Source organism: Microcaecilia unicolor, chromosome 2, assembly GCF_901765095.1.
Source record: "Microcaecilia unicolor chromosome 2, aMicUni1.1, whole genome shotgun sequence".
Lineage (NCBI taxonomy): Eukaryota > Metazoa > Chordata > Amphibia > Gymnophiona > Siphonopidae > Microcaecilia > Microcaecilia unicolor.
Genome location: NC_044032.1, coordinates 397987260 through 398004125, shown reverse-complemented (window position 1 = coordinate 398004125; position 16866 = coordinate 397987260). Strand labels below are relative to the sequence as shown.

Genomic DNA, 16866 nt, shown 5'->3' with positions numbered 1-16866 from the left:
CTGTCCACCTTAGGAGTCGGCAACCAAGAAAAAGATCTAGGTGTCACTGTAGACAATACACTGAAATCTTGTGCCCAGTGTGCGGCAGCAGTAGCCACAAAAGCAAACAGGATGCTAGGAATTATAAGGAAAGGGATGGTAAATAGACCAAAGATTATTATAATGCCTCTATCAATCCATGGTGCGACCTCACCTTGAGTACTGTGTTCAATTCTGTTCACCGTATCTCAAAAACGATATAGCAGAATTAGAAGAGGTTCAAAGAGTGACCAAAATGATAAAGGGGACGGAACTCCTCTCATGTAAAGAAAGACTAAAGAGGTTAGGGCTCTTCAGCTTGGAAAAGAGCTGACTGAGGGGGGGATATGATTGAGGTCTACAAAATCCTGAGTGATGTAGAATAGGTAAACGTGAATCAATTTTTCCCTCTTTTAAAAAGTACAAAGAACAGGGGACACTCAATGAAATTACACAGAAATAATTTTAAAACAAATAGGAAATGTTTTTCACTCAAAGAATAGTTAAGCTCTGGAACTTGTTGAGGGAGGATAATAGCGGTTATTGTATCTCAGTTTAAAAAAGATTTGGTAAGTTCCTGGAGGAAAAGTTCATAGTCTTCTATTGACAGGGCCGGCTTAGCCTATGGCCCACGGCACTATAGATAAAGGGTGCCAAATGCCTGAGCCTGTGATGTCACTGGTCCTTATAGAGTTTACCTGGCAGCATTGTGTGGAAGAGCTGGAAAACCCTTCATCTCTCTCTGTTTCAGGGCACCTTCCACCATCCACCTTTAAAGGCAGTTTTCCCCTCCCAAACACAGACAGTGTTTCACCTAATCCTACCCACACCAGACCCAAATTCTTCCTTCTGCTGCACCCTGGCCCCTGCTTTGACATTACTTCCCGTTTCCACAGGGAACGGCAGAAGGAAGACACAGGAGTTGATGCAGGTAGCGTTAGGTGAAACGCTGTCTGTATTCAGGAGGGGAGATCTGCCTTTAAAAGGTAGGCTGGGGGGTGAGGATGGCCTGAGGGGAGGGAATGCCAATGGGGGGGGGGGGGGGGGCGCTAAACCAAACGGTGACTCAGGGTGCCACAGTCCCTTGAGCCAGCACTGTCTATTGAGATAGACATGGAGGAAACCACTGCTTACTCTGGGATTGGTAGCATGGAATGTTGCTACTAACTGGGTTTCTGCCAGATACTTGTGACCTGGAGTGGTCACTGTTGGAAGAAGGATATTGGGCTAGACGGACCATTGGTTTGACCCCGTATTGCAATTATGTATAAATACTTGAAAAGTTTTAATATGCAAACAAATCTCTCTCAGAGATGGGAAAGTGGTAAAACTAAAAGGACATGAATTGAGACTGCAGAAAATATTTCAGAAAATATTTTTTCCTGAAGGTGGTGATAGATGCCTGATATATTCTCCAACGGAGATAAAAACACACAAGATAAATACAGATGATCCCTATATAGAAAGAGGATGGAATCAAACCGAAACAAATGACCTTCACACTTTAAATAGGGCATAGAAGGGTATAACCTGCACAGAGTGGCAGTTCATTTAGTATGTTACTATTTTACTTGATGTATGGCTTTTCATGGTTTGGAGATACACACCACCAAGAAAAGAGGGTCTATTTGTGGAGAGAAACTAGCAAATAAAGTGATGGTACCAAGTAAGTTAAACCATCACCCTACTTAACTTTGAAATATCTGTTACTTCAAGTAGTTGCAGGACCAGAATTTGAAGCAAAGAACCTTCTAGATAAATGTATATTATGTAGGAATGAACCTGAAATACTCTCACAGCTCATTGATAAGAATGTTGTGCAAATGTGAAAAGGCACAAGAAATGAAGCAAATCTCATGCTCTGGAAACTGTGTAAACATTAACACTGCTGTGCCAGAAATACACTGGGATCATGACACTGATAAAATTGTGGAGAAAGAAGTTGTAATCACCTGGGGCATTACAAATTTGATGCAAGAAACCAGGCAGCGTGGTAAAACAAGGCATAAGAACGTTTCAATTAGTTCTGCTGGTACCAAAGACTATTTCTAAACTACATGTTGAGAAAGCAAAGATTTTCAAGTACCAAGCAATGTAATGGGATACCAAGAAAGTGTGGTAGAAAGAGGCAGGAATTTTCCCAGTTGTATTGAGCACCACTGGTAATATTAAATTCCCACACACCTTGAAATGTTGCCTATAATAAATGTACCTTATATCCGAATTCCAGGAGATGGCTTTCTCTGGTACAATATAGGTACTGAGACGATATTAGCAGTAAATATGAGACTATGATCATCTCTGATATATCCTGGTTCTGATATAGAAATGAAGTTCATCCTTTAAATTTGAACATGTTGTTAGTGTTCACTGCTGCTGGGAAGAGCTCTTAAAACACCGAGATTTTTATTGACATATTTCAGAGTGGGACTGAAAAAACGGTGTACTTTTCTTTTATAAGCCACCTGCAATGAGTGTTTTTCATGATAAAATATTAATGTAGAAAATATTTAAAATATATGAAATAAATTTATTTTAAATGCACGACTTACTACATTAGCTATTTTTTCTATCCATTTGGGAAAATGGGATCTATTTTCTTCTGTTCACTGACCAGTCATGGACATCCAAAGGGAGTGAATTAGCATCTTGCATTAGATCCTACCATGCTCCCCATACTCTTCTCCTAAATCAAAAAAACAAAAAAAAACTTGTCTAATTAGGTTTTAGGCGTTTTAATACTGTCCATTTTAAAGTACATTTTCTGGCATTTCACATAGACCATTGTCAATTGGGATTCTTTGTTTCATGCAAAAATAGGAAAGATGTGATAGTTATTCTTGGGACAATACAGATTTCTGAACATTCATCAATGCACTGATAGATTACACAGATCATACAGTTCTATGCACAGTGCATTAAGGACACCAGACATAGGCTTATGCCAAAACACAGCATGGTCATGTCAGGTCACATCAATAAACTGGTTCAATAGTTTATCGTTCTCTGGCCATCTCCACCGTTTCTTCTCCTTCCTTTCTGTCAATGCACGAGTGAGGATTGGCTCACACCATTACAGGAATGAAGTTATCAAAAATAAGTGTCCCAGACTCCGTGATCCTCCATCCCTATCCCCACTCTGCAAAATGTCCGTAGTGACCCAGTGGTTCCCATATGGCCCAAGTGTTCCCCCAAAGAACTCCCTCCAACCTCTCAATATTCTCTAGTGGCCAAGAGGACTCCCTCCAAACTCCCCCACCCACCTCATAACACTGCAAGGTAGAAGCAATACCAGCTTGCTCCTAACTCCAGTGTCACCAGTCTTCTAAAATAGTAGTGCCTGACCCCTCATGATAATACTACTAGTGGACAGGCACTGCCATTGTGAAACACTGCTGCACTGGAGACAGGGGTAAGTAGGTATCACTCCTGCCTTCCAATGTTAAGAAGTATGTGTGTTGGGGGGGGGGGGGGGAGGGGGGAAGTAAAAAGATCTGAAAGGGGGAATATTTGTTTGTGGGTGGGAGTCCTGGAGCCCATTTGGGCCACCAGGAATCTTTGGTTATCTCAGGTGATGTGCTACAGCTCACCTCAGATGATCCTCCTGTTCCCAGCTACATCTTTACACCAGTCCTGAGTGGCATAAAGATGCAGTGCTAAAAGTGTAAAAGCCATGCAAGATTTTAGTGTATTTTTTTAAACAACTGAGAGCAATTTTTAGAAATTAACAATCTGCATGTGTTTTGCCACAGATATGCAGTATATCTAATCCATGACCCTTTACCCTGTTTGTGCCACCCTTTAGCGCAGTGGTTATATCCTTATTTTCTCACACAAATATTTCTTACTGAATCAGAAATAAGATTAGCGTGGGGAAATGTAAGCCAGGGTAGCACAGCTCACTACATCATGGCCTTTGTTGTTCAAAAATATTTATATATTGCAAATCAAGATTTCAAGTGACTAACAAACATATGAACACAAACAAAATATAATAACTACAAAGACAACATACATTAAAATGCAAAACTCACAAACATTTATAGGGCATTTGACACTCTAGGTGAACCTTCAGCCATGTGTCTCTCCCCTGCTCCCCAAACAAGGGGTTGCTCAAGCACTCTCCCCTCCGTATGGTGTCCAGCCCCTCCCTCCTCCCCTCCCATCCTGTCTAGCATCTCTCTCTCTCTCTCTCTCTCACCTTCCCTGTATTCTCCCCCCCCCCCCCCTCCCAAGTGTTCAGCCACTTCCATCCCCTTCCATACCACCTCCAGGGTTGCACTGGTGTGGCAGTCATGTTTCTTTAGAACATTCAACATAGCTGGTGCAGGGCCTTCAGCATCTGTGCCTGCCAGGTCTCTGTCCTCTCTGAACTTCCTGTTTCGGAAGGGGAGGGAACCGAGCAGCCTTAAGTCTGCATGGATGTTCAAGGCCCTGTGTTGGCCACAATGAAATCTTCTATAGTTGTCTTCACTGCCATATCAGTGCCACCCCCCAAATTGTGCTGCCCTGAACATTTATGAGGCTAATAAACACTTCAGCCCACTCAAATGAAAATGCCTTTACTCTTTTCCTAAATTTCATAAAGTCCTTCTTGGCCCTCAACTCATAAGGCAGACAGGTGCATCACAAGAACATGCATGGAATGTTTTTTAGCCTTCCGCAAGGCCTTCCACAGTAAGAATCTCTAACGAATCCCAGTTCTCAGATTGTAATGATCTTCTGGAGTCAACACCTTTGCAAACTCTTCCAACGTAAACTGGCAAGACACTATTCAATGTATTACAAACAATCATTAAAACTAATTTCACATTTCTTGTTGCTATAGGTTTATTTGTTGTTGGTGACTGTACAATGTTAGTGTTATGCACTCTGCTGAAGAAACGATTGCAGACAATGCTTTAAACAAAGGTTAAAAACCCCAAAAAACTAATTTCACTTCTTGTGCGGAGGATTCTGAAATAAACTTTAAACTGAGAGTTGCCAAATGCTGTTTGTTTCTTGCAAATAGGATTCTGAAAACTGCTCTGAACTTTACGTAGTAGACTGTTTGCAGAGAGGCTTCTGAGACCCACTTGGAACTGTGGACACTGTGGTGACATCAGTGTAAACTGAGCACCCTAGAATTATTTGTAGATGGAATGTTACGAAAAGTGAAGGACTAATTGCGTTTGTAGAGATTCCTCTCACAGATCATGCTTGAGATTGAAATGAGACTCTAAAGAAATGTGGTTCCTTCATAATGTGGCAGCGGTGGTCCAATAAAAGTTCAGAATAGACAGCCTGGCAAAGCAAATTGATTCCAAGAACGAGTCAAGTAAGGGTATATAAACCATCTTAGGGTCAGATATTGATGGGATAGTATACAGTTGGAGTCCTACTCTGTGAGATAAAGGAGTAGAGCTTATTTCAAAAGTGCTACAAAAAAACAAAAATTCAGTAAGAGTATTTAAGACAAGAAGTCAAGGAACTGTTTGGAGATCCTATATATGGGGGGGGGGAGGGAGAGAAAGAGCCCCATATTCAAAATGATTTATCAGGCAAGAAAGGCTCTGCCTGGTTAAATCGTGCTGAACAGGTGAAAAGGGGATTATTCAGTGGCATTTAACCGGGTAGTGCTGCTGAATATCCCTCCTCTGACCACTGCAGCACAAGTGGAAGTCCTATCTTTGTCTCGTTAGCTATATGGGTATGGTACTAAATATTGGCCTTTCTTATATAATTTCTGGGTACTGCAGATAGACAGCAGCAAAATAGAGGCAGTGCAGACTACACCATCAACAGAAAGTCTTCTCTTGGCTGTCAGTGCAGCAGCAACATCATCAGTTGAACCATAAAATACTCAAACAGTTGTTGCTACACTAATGAGCAGAAATGCAGATCAAGCTGACTAAGCAACTGGTCCAAAAGAATTAGGTGTCAACCAATCAAGTGGAAGGAGCTGATGAGGATGCTGGTGAGACTGAGGTGATTTTCAGCCAGCCACAAGCAGAGGGAGGACTGACTAAAATGTATCAGGATGATGATCCTGAAGCATTTTTACACACTTTTGAAATGGTGGCAGTGGCAAGTGCATGGCCTGGCACCCAAATGGGCTTCAGTGGTGTAGCTAGGACAGAATGGGCCCTAGGTAAAAAAACTGAGGTATGTCCCCTATAACATCATCGCTCCCTATGTGGTGGGGAATCCACATTTTCCAAAGCTAGGATACTAGTTAATAAATTAAGAAAAAAATACTTTGTTTCTATTTTTTTTGTCTGTGCAACAGTAGTCCTAATACCTCTCTCTCCTGCTTTTTTCTGTTTTTATTTTGTTAACTCTCTCCAGGGTCTCTATGTCCACCATCCATCTTTCCTGTATGTCCCTATCCACATTGTCCAGCGTCTCCCATTTGTGTCCATGTCCCTATCCTCCTCCCATGTTCAGCATCTCTCTTCTGTGTCAATATCCCTCCCCTCGTGTCCAGTATTGTCCCTCTGTATCCCTGTCCCTATGCTTGCTCCATGGCCAGCATCTCTCTTCTGTGTCCCTGCTTCTCTCCTCTTCCATTCCTCCTGCACCCCCTACCCTCCAGGGTGTGGTATCTCTCTTTACCTCCCTCTATTGATCCAGCATCTTCACCCTTCTCTCCCCTAGTCCAGTCTCTTTCTCTCTTCCCTCCCAGTTCAGGATCTGCTCCCTCTCCTGCTCCCTGAGCATCTCTCCTGACCTCCATTCCCCCCCCCCCCCACACTTCTCTCTGGCTTCTCCCAGGTGCTGCGGCGGATGGCTGGCAGAGGCAGCCCTGAAAGCTGGCTGTCTCCGAATGACAAAGTCTTTCCTCTGCTTTGTCCCACCTGTCTGATGCAACTTCCTGTGGGCGGAACACAGCAGAGGAAAGGCTCCGCCAGTCATACACAGCCAGCATTGCCAACCTCGCTTATTTCCCCGTGAGCTTAGGCTTTTTATTAACTTGCAGTTTTTATTTCCAATTCACGCCTCCATTTTCTCTTGTGGCATTCTGGTTTGAAATTGTTCTCTCTATAGTTTTTATTGCACTTTTCCTTGCTGATTTGTTCGTCGTGTTATACCCTACTCCCTTTGTTTTATTGTGCTCGGCTGCTCTCACTATAACTCTGCTTTAAACTGTCTTCTTTGTGGAGTCCAGTATCAGCGCCTTTGGCGGAGTGGCCTGGTGGTTAGGGTGGTGGACTTTGGTCCTGGGGAACTGAGTTCGATTCCCGGCACAGGCAGCTCCTTGTGACTCTGGGCAAGTCACTTAACCCTCCATTGCCTGCCGCATTGAGCCTGCCATGAGTGGGAAAGTGTGGGGTACAAATGTAACAAAAATAAAATAAATAAAATAAAGAACAATTAAGATCAAGCCATCCAGTGCTTTCTATTATAACACAACTGCAATCTGTGTATAAATTGAGAACAGTTTGTTTTAATAGAATTTGAGTGTTCTAACAATCTGCAATTTTTGTTTTCTGCATGTAAAAAAAAAAAAAAACAAGACATTGCACCCCTAATTAATGCAGCCAGTGAGCCAGCCAACCCAGCCAAGCTAGTCCAGCCAAGCCAAGCTACCAGCTGTTTATCGTTTTTTAAATCAATGATTTACTATTTCTTTGGGTTAAAAAATGAATTATATTATTATTTCACTATCAGTATTAATATTGTTATTTGTTCAAAGAGACTTACAAAAAGAATCCTCCTTAACGACTTGTTTCCTAATCTATACCAGAACCAACCAAAATTGATCCCTTCTGATTTGATTATTTTATCATATTATCATTATTGAACATTACATTTTTCTTACTCTCACTTGTATGTTATGTATTATCATTTTATTTACCCTACCTACCTGTTATTCTTGTACATTAAATGTAACAATATACTGAACTTCTTACTCTGTTAATGGTGATGCCATTGCTATATAATGTAAGCCATATTGAGCCTGCAAATAGGTGGGAAAATGTGGGATACAAATGCAGCAAATAAATAAATAAATGTGTGTCTTTTAAACTATAGACCTAAGTTGCCTATTTACAATGCTATAGGGAGACGCAGGGAAGAAAATTAAGACTGGGGATGGAGAATGCAGGGATGGTGACACTAAGGACTCATCCTCAGCAGACAGTTGAAGGCGTTAGTAGTTTATGTATTGAATTATCTCTATGGGTGAGTTCCCTGTTTTTTTGTATTAAGAGAATGTTCCTACAAATCAACATCTTTAACGTTGAAAAGAGTGTTTTAGCATATGATTAAACCTCACAGCATGTAAAAAAAAAATCTAGGCTTATTTTTGGGCTTGTTTTTAAGCAAAATGTGCTTATTTTTCCACGACTACCTGGCAACATTGGACACAGCTAGATTTCAGGGCTGCCAGCCATCCGCTGCTGCATCAGGGAGAAGCCAGATCTTTATTTGAATGTTTTGGCTTGGCTGAATTGGGAGGGATGGATTGTTAATTATAAAATATATAGAGGGTAGGGGAGGAATACAGGTAGGAATAGGGGGTATAAAACTGTAAAAGCAACTGATTATGGAATTTTCCATTAATATTTTTGTGTAAGCTTTTATACTTTATTCACTGTACAGCAATTGTGTTGGATGAGTTTTCTTATATTTTGTCATCAATAAAAAACACATTAAAACTAAAGAAATGCTATGCACCACTAGCTGAATATTGCTCCCCATGAAAATTAGATCTGAATGAAGGAACAGGGGACACTGAGCAAAAACCACCAGCTAAATGAAAGAATTAAAATTAACTAGAACTGAAAGGATTCAGCAAACAATCACGTTTCAGAAAAATTAATCAGCCTTGGGAAGAGCAGCATTACAGTACTCCATGCTACATACAGCTTCATATGAACGATATGGAAGCATTCACCATTATTTTCATTTTGACAGTGCTAGCAGATGTACAGATCACTTTCAAGACACATAATAGATACTCCCTTGTTCCTTGGAGCTTACACGCTATGTCAAGAAAGACTGACAAATCATACAAACAAAACAAGCGATGCAAAACTAAACCAGGTGGATTACAGGCAGGTCTTTTTTTCCCCAGTGGGTACTTGGAAATACCAAGTACCAGCATCTTTCCCACTGCCCAGTAAAACTGACCCATGGTCCTCAAGTATTAATGACCCCAGATTCTGCATACCCCAAACACACATATAGAGAGTGCTGCCTATGGAATCAGCAGTATCTTCAGCCAATTCCCACAGAAGACTGTGAAGGCGCATGCTGAAACCAGTCAGAGAACAGCTCAGCCCCTGTAAAATGTGAGAGACATGGGCTGAGTTTTCCAGACAACACCAGAAAAGTTTTGCTTTGGTTTAGTGATTTGACTATGTAGTTTCTTTTTGTGTACGGTTTTGTAGCAAGCTGCTGCGCTTGCTCTCTTTTCCATCAAGAGATGTGTTCTAATGACTGGTATAATATTTGCAATGTTGCCTCTTTATAAATTCTGATTAGTTATCACACCTTTTAAGGGCAACCCTGATTGTAAGTAATGGAGAAATTATGTCCCACCTGATCATTTTCTTTTCCTTTAATCAGCTTCACTGTTCTGCACTGATGGGTGTTATCCCTTCCTACCAGCAGATGGAGGTAGAATAAACTGAATTCTTCCAGTGACATCACCAGTATAAACTGGGGTGCTCCCTGGAACAATTCAGCATGCATCTGCCCAAGCAGCAGAAGGTCCCTTTTGTAACACACTCATGCCCCATCAGCCACTGCAGCTGCAATGATAGGCAAGCTACCCTGCATTTACTAGGATATTGCAATATCACGGGAACCCCGTATTGTTGTCAATCAGAATAATTGTTTGGGGTTTTTTTTTTTTTTGGGGGGGGGGGGGGGGGGGGGGGGGGGGTGGGGGGGGTTGTGAAGAACTGAAAAGGAATTACAGAGCACACCCAGAACTCTGGGATGAGGTCTTCCAAGGGTAAATTGCAGAACAGTGTAACTGACTAAAAAATTATTAGGTAGGACAATTTCCCCCTTGCTTAGCGTCAGCTCCATTATTGTGCACTGATGGGATGTACCGAAGCAGGTTTATTGGGTGAGGAAAGACAAGACCACCTGAATGAGGCTCTCCCAAAGTCTGAGCAAACTCTGGCCAACACATCCAATCTGTAATGCTTGGCAAAGGAATGGTGCAATGACCAAACCACCTCCCTGCAGATCTCCTCAGGAGCCACCATCCGGGCCTCTATCCAAGCAGCAGCCTTAGCCCTACTAAAGTGGCCCTTCAGGCCCTGAGGCATCAGACTCATGCAGATAATAGGCAGACTAAATAGTTGCCATAATTCACCTCGCAAAGCAGGTCATAAAGGCTGCCTAGCAAGGCCCAAGAAAAAAATACTCAGAACTGACAGCTGATCTGAGCTGCCAGCTCCAGCAAACACCGCTGCACCTGCTGGCTGACAAGTCCAGTCAAGAGGCAATCAAGAGGCTCCAGGTCCCCATACTTTTCCCTGGCTCTCTCTGGGAGTGCTGAGGAAATTCCCATGGTATTTTGTCTCAAGCTACACAAAGATATTCTTTTTTTTTTCCCTCAAAAGCTTTATTCCCTAACAGGAGATAAAACTAACCAGGCTAAGTACCAATTGAGGTTTTTTTTTTTTTTTTAAGAAGCCTGGGAGCTGCAAGAGGAGCCCATGAGGAGCACACCCAAACAGGGTACACGAGATAAGAAGGATGGGGGTATAGAGATCTGCAGGACCGAGCTGATGCCTCACACAGTGGCACTGCAAAGTGCAACTGGGGGCTGCCGAGCCAGGCTCCATGCTCAACCAGGTACAGTACTGAGACTTGAACCCTGGGAGCAGCCTCTGCCAGCAGAGCAGGGAGCTAGGCCAGGGACCATAGGAGCACCGTCAGCACGGCCTACCACGTACTAAAGGTAGAGAAAAATACTGTATTGTTCCAGGGAACACTGCAGCTTATACTGGTGAGGTCACTTGAAGAATTCAGTTTTCTCTACCTCCACCTGCTGGTAGGAAGGAACAACATCCATCAGTGTAGAACAATGGAACTGAAGCTAAGAAAGGAACCATTTCTTCTTAAACTAGAAAACATAGCAGATTATCACGGTACAAACAACTTAAATTCAGAGATTATGGAAGGAACAAAGCCTCTTAAGAGGCTATATACAACTATTAGCAGGTAGGATAAAACTCTCTAAAAAAAAAAAAATGAGCGATTAAGAGGAATTCACTTGAGAATAGGGAGAATCTGGAAAAAAAAAATCTAAACTCTGCCACACAATCCAATCTATAAAAGGAGTGAGAGAGTGTCCAGGGCAGTGTTCAGGCAACTCCTGGGGCAGTAGCGTAGCCAGACCTGTTATTTTGGGTCAGCCCACAGTTAAGTTGGGTGGGCCTTTCAAAACTACCCTGCCCCCATCCTGCATCTTGTCCTCTCCTCTGCCCTCGGATCTAGTATTTGCTCCCTGCCCACAGCCTGGCAACTCCCCCCCCCCCCCCCCCCCAGTGTACCTCCGCTCCTTCAGGGGTGGTGACAGCAATGCACACCTGCTGTCTGAGCTGGCCCCCTAGGCAACCCTCTGCTGTGTCCTGCTCTCACTTATGTCACTTCCCATTTCCTCTCTGGAGGTATGTGGCAGAGGGCCGGCGCAGGCAGCGGCCGTGAAGAAGCTGGAGGTATACTGGGAAGAGGGAAGTTCAGAGAGAGGGGGGAGTTGCTGGGCCATAGGCAATGCCAGATCTGAATGTGGAAAAGACGGGAGCTAGGCAGACACTGTGAATCGTCTTGGAGGGGGCACAGGACAATGATGATGTACTATGGAGGTCACAACCCAAAATGCAGGTTCTCTTACGATCCACAGTTTGCACAGCTCTGAGCCAGAGAGAAGCTAAATTGTACCACTGTGCCTCTTCCACTATCCTTTACTAGCTCTCACCCCACTCAGACTTGGAGCTCATAGCAGCGTTAAAACAACTGGAAACCAGAAAGTTAGTCAAGCTCTGTAAGACAACTTGTCACCATAGATTTCAAAACATACATTACCATTCAAGCAAACACTTTTATTAACATTTTTCACTTACCTTAGAAAGTAAGCCTCTTGTTCTTTAGACAGCTCTTTCTTGAACTATCAGAATAACAGAATTAAGCACATTCATGAACACAACTAGCCTCACAGGAGCTCCATGGCTCTGGTTATAATTGCTGTGTGCTCCAGCACAGATAATACAGACTCACATCCCCATTCACTAGGGCTGATTATGACTTGGTGCATGACACAAGGGCTCACCCTGGTTCAAAGAAAGAGGAAAGACAGCTGCTTCAAAACTGACAGCTCTCCAGTCCTCAGGCCAGCAAAGGTCATCTGGGCTACCTTAGCATGCAGTCTGAAGAAGGGGAAGGGGAGGTGGCAGAGACCAGAGACCAGTGAAGTCGGTGGTGTAGCCATTTGATTTATTAAGACTTAATCACCTTTCATCATAAAGAAAGCAAATCAATGTAAAAAAAAAAAAATGAGAACAGGAAAGAAACACCATAATCTAAAAGAACTGAGAATAAGAACAGAGGATAGACAGAGAGGGGAGACCGGAAGACTAGTGGATTCCACGGGAAGCATCTGGGCTCAAGTGGATAGAAAAGGCCTTTTCTTTAAAAAGTGTCTTAAATTTGGGATAGGAGCGTTCTAAACAAATAGAAGCAGAGAGGAAGTTCCTTAATGAAGGGGCGAGCCAAAAAAAGGCACGGGAAACAGGTAAAGTCGAGGTGGGCTTCTTTTAATGAGGGAATGTGGAGGCGGGTGTCATTGAGAGAGTGAAGAGCTCTGAGAGGAGTATAATAAATAAGGGAGGAGGAGAGGTAGGATGGGAGACCTGAATAGTGAACCTTATATGCAAAAATTAGAATTTTGTAGTGTATATGGGAAGAAATTGGTAGCCAACGTAGTTGAGTAAGAAGGGAGGTGATTTAGTCAAACCTAGTAGCATGTAAAAGGATCCGGGCGGCAGGATTCTCAATTGTCTGAAGACACTGGATGGAGTACTGGGGAAGACCTGTGTAAATAATGTTGCAGTAATTGAGACAGGAAATTAAGAGTGCATACAGAAGTGTCTTCTGTGAAGAGATATCTAAATAGGATCTGACAGTTTAAAATTGTCGTAGAGAGTAAAAATAGGCTTGAGCAAAGGAGGCAATTCAGAAAGAGAAAGAAATAGTTCCTGGTCCAGTAAGATACCTGAAATGAAACACCAAAGACGCTGGAGAGAAGAGACTACTAGAGAATTAGACAGTACAGGGGTGGAGCCAGTTATCCAGCAGGCTATGGTTTTCAGATTTAGAACAAAGTCAACTATCAGATAACCAGGATTCAATCGAGGCAAGTGCTGAATTGAGTGTGGTCAGAATACGGTTTACCAGAGGGGCTTTTGGGCACGGGGGGAGAAGGGGGTGCTGCAGAAACCAGATACTGGCACTTCTGTGCATACTCTGTTCATGCAATTGAACTGAGCATGTGTGGAAATGCTGGTGTTGGAGGTTGGAATAACCTGCTTGTGTCCTTGCTCCTCAAGCAGCATGGGTAGGGAATGTCTTTGGCTGGCAGGTGTTAAGCATCCTGCCAGCAAAGTTATGGGAGAGAGGAAAAACGGGACTATGAGGAAATTCTCTCCAGTTCACCCTTAACCCTGCCCCACCCCTGAGTACCTACATAGTGTTTAAAAACTCCTTTATTCTGACCAATTCCTAATAGACTAATTTGTGATTGAAGAGTACTTTTTCTTTTTCAGAGTGATTGCTTTTTATTTATAAGCATTCAGCCTCCTTCTGACTTTTCTGCCAGTCTTACAGCAGTAGTAGGGATTACAGACAGACACTGGAGCATCAATTTCTACGTATATGTTGGATGGGTTGAGGGATTTGTAAAAATGTTTAATAATTACAAGAAAAAGCACATTTTACTTTATCCATTAGAGAAGTTAAATGTTACTCAGATTTCAATCTTGATTAACATTAATCATTTCAAACAAGATCTGACAATACTCCAAGCCAGTCAGAATACTTGTTGAGATAGAATGCCATGTGTTCTTGGGCCAAAATGTAAACTTGAATACTAGAACATTGTTCTATGCTGATGCCATTTGGAACAATTCTAAGTTGCAGATATGAGCATCCTCTCCATCAGTTCCCAAAACACCTATTCTTGTGTCAACAAAAATTAATTCTACATGCACCAGCAGCTACAAGAAAATAGTATATCAAAAGCTGGAGTCCTTCAAGCAATCCATTTTACCTGCACAGTCTTTAGTGGTTGGGCCTGTAGCACAGATGACTTGCCAGCAGTACTGATCAGCTGACCTGGTGTCAGGGATGAAACACCAATGACAGGCTTCACCTCCGATCTCCCTCCAATAGTAACCACCTTTATTTGTTGCGAAGGCAACTTATTCTCACTTGACTGTGTCAGCACTGTGGTCTTTTGAGAGTGGGACAGTTGGTTCTGTGGTAGAGTCAAGACAATTGGCTGGCCAGACTTCCCCAAAGTCGTTACAATCACCTTTTGGCCCTCCTGTTTCACAAGTGGACTGCCAGATTTAAGATCAGATGATTCAGACACTTTATTCAAAATGATCTGATTGGCAGATATAGTCACAGGAATCTGGGCACCAAGTTTCTGGAGGCCACACTGGAAGGCAGTTGCTACAGTAGATGATGTTTCAGGCTTAAAGCCTGTAGAAATTCCTGTAGCTTGGTTAGAGTGATTACTAGCCACGACAACTGGCTCCACGGCAGTTGGAGAATTACTAGTTTGGTTTACTTCAACTATTTCCTCCAAGTCTGTTTCCATAGGAATAGATTCTGCTGCAGGTGATGACACGGTGACTGCCTCAATGCTGTCATCATCCCCCATAGCTATTTCTGTATCCATTATCTCCTCCGGGAGTAAGCTGTTCACCTCTGCTGAAACTACCTCCATCTTAAGTCTTCTGGGAACAGGTCAGGCAAGGCACTGCAACAAAATATGAAAAACAGGCTATCAATTAGCAACTTTTCACAATGAATTTCCTAAAAGGCTTTGTAATAATAATAGCAGAACTTAATTTCCCAAGGCTGTGGCTCTAAAGTAATGAAAATTCAATTACAGTTCCTTCTACACAAAATTACAGAGCATATCCGAGGACATGGATTACTGAGACCGAGTCAGCACAGCTTTTGTGTGGGGAAATCTTGCCTGACCAATTTACTTCAATTCTTTGAAGGAGTAAACAAACATGTGGACAAAGGGGAGCCGGTTGATATTGTATATCTGGATTTTCAAAAGGCATTTGACAAGGTACCTCATGAAAGGCTACAGAGGAAATTGGAGGGTCATGGGATAGGAGGAAATGGCCTATTGTGGATTAAAAACTGGTTGAAGGATAGGAAACAGAGAGTGGGGTTAAATGGGCAGTATTCACAATGGAGAAGGGTAGTTAGTGGGGCTCCTCAGGGGTCTGTGCTAGGACCGCTGTTTTTTAATATATTTATAAATGATTTAGAGATGGGAGTAACTAGCGAGGTAATTAAATTTGCTGACGACACAAAGTTATTCAAAGTCGTTAACTCGTGACAGGATTGTGCTGCTGCGGCTCGGAAAGCGAATAGAATGTTGGGTATTATTAGGAAAGGTATGGAAAACAGGTGTGAGGATGTTATAATGCCGTTACATCGATCCATGGTGCGACCGCACCTTGAGTATTGTGTTCAATTCTGGTCGCCGCATCTCAAGAAAGATATAGTGGAATTGGAAAAGGTGCAGCGAAGGGGCGACTAAAATGATAGCGAGGATGGGACGACTTCCCTATGAAGAAGAGACGGCTGAGGGGAGACATGAGAGGTATATAAAATGAGTGGAGTGGAACAGGTGGATGTGAAGCGTCTGTTCACGCTTTCCAAAAATACTAGGACTAGGGGGCATGCAATGAAACTACAGTGTAGTAAATTTTTCTCCACCCAACGCGTAATTAAACGCTGGAATTCGTTGCTGGAGAACGTGGTGAAGGCGGTTAGCTTGGCAGAGTTTAAAAAGGGGTTAGACGGTTTCCTAAAGGACAAGTCCATAAACCGCTACTAAATGGACCTGGGAAAAATCCACAACATGTATAGAATGTTTGTACGTTTGGGAAGCTTGCCAGGTGCCCTTGGCCTGGATTGGCCGCTGTCGTGGACAGGATGCTGGGCTCGATGGACCCTTGGTCTTTTCCCAGTGTGGCATTACTTATGTACTTATATGTACTATTTTGGGATCTTGTCAGGTACTTGTAACCTGGCTTGGCCACTGCTGGAAACAGGATTCTGGGCTTGATAGACCTTCAGTCTCTCCCAGTATGGCAACACTTATGTACTAACTGTAACACACATCTCCTAAACAAAGTCTCTGGCCATTCTACCAACTCCTCTCTCCCCACAATCATTACCTCTGTTTTGGCCACATTAAAAACAAGACCATTTTCATCCATCCATTGTTTCATCCTTGCCATAAACCCATTCAACTGAAGATTCAAACAATCTCCCTGTGACAATATCGGGAAGAAAAATTGCACGTCATCAACAAACAAACAATAACAGATTTCTAATGACTGAAACACCTTACCTAAGGATGCCAAATATATATTAAATAACAGTGCCAACAGGGCTGACCCCAGTGGCACACCACAATCAACCTCCACTGAAGCTGACACCTGTGAACCACTCTGCACAACCATAGATCTCCCCATTAAACAGGAAGCAAACCATTGAAGCACCTGTCCAGCCATTCCTAAATCCTGTAACTTCTCAAGCATCAAATCCAGATTAACAGAATCAAAAGAACAGGATACATCAAGACAGACC

The 16866-nt window shown here is 42.8% G+C and overlaps 1 protein-coding gene across 1 annotated transcript in view; it reads right to left on the bottom strand.

Moving 5' to 3' along the window:
- Nucleotides 1-16866, bottom strand: part of LOC115461066 (protein lin-54 homolog) — a 213302-nt gene that overhangs the window by 149543 nt on the left and 46893 nt on the right. Inside the window, 1 exon segment of the mRNA XM_030190614.1 lies at nt 14288-15004. Coding sequence (XP_030046474.1) covers nt 14288-14971 — 684 coding nt within the window. The 5' untranslated portion in view covers nt 14972-15004.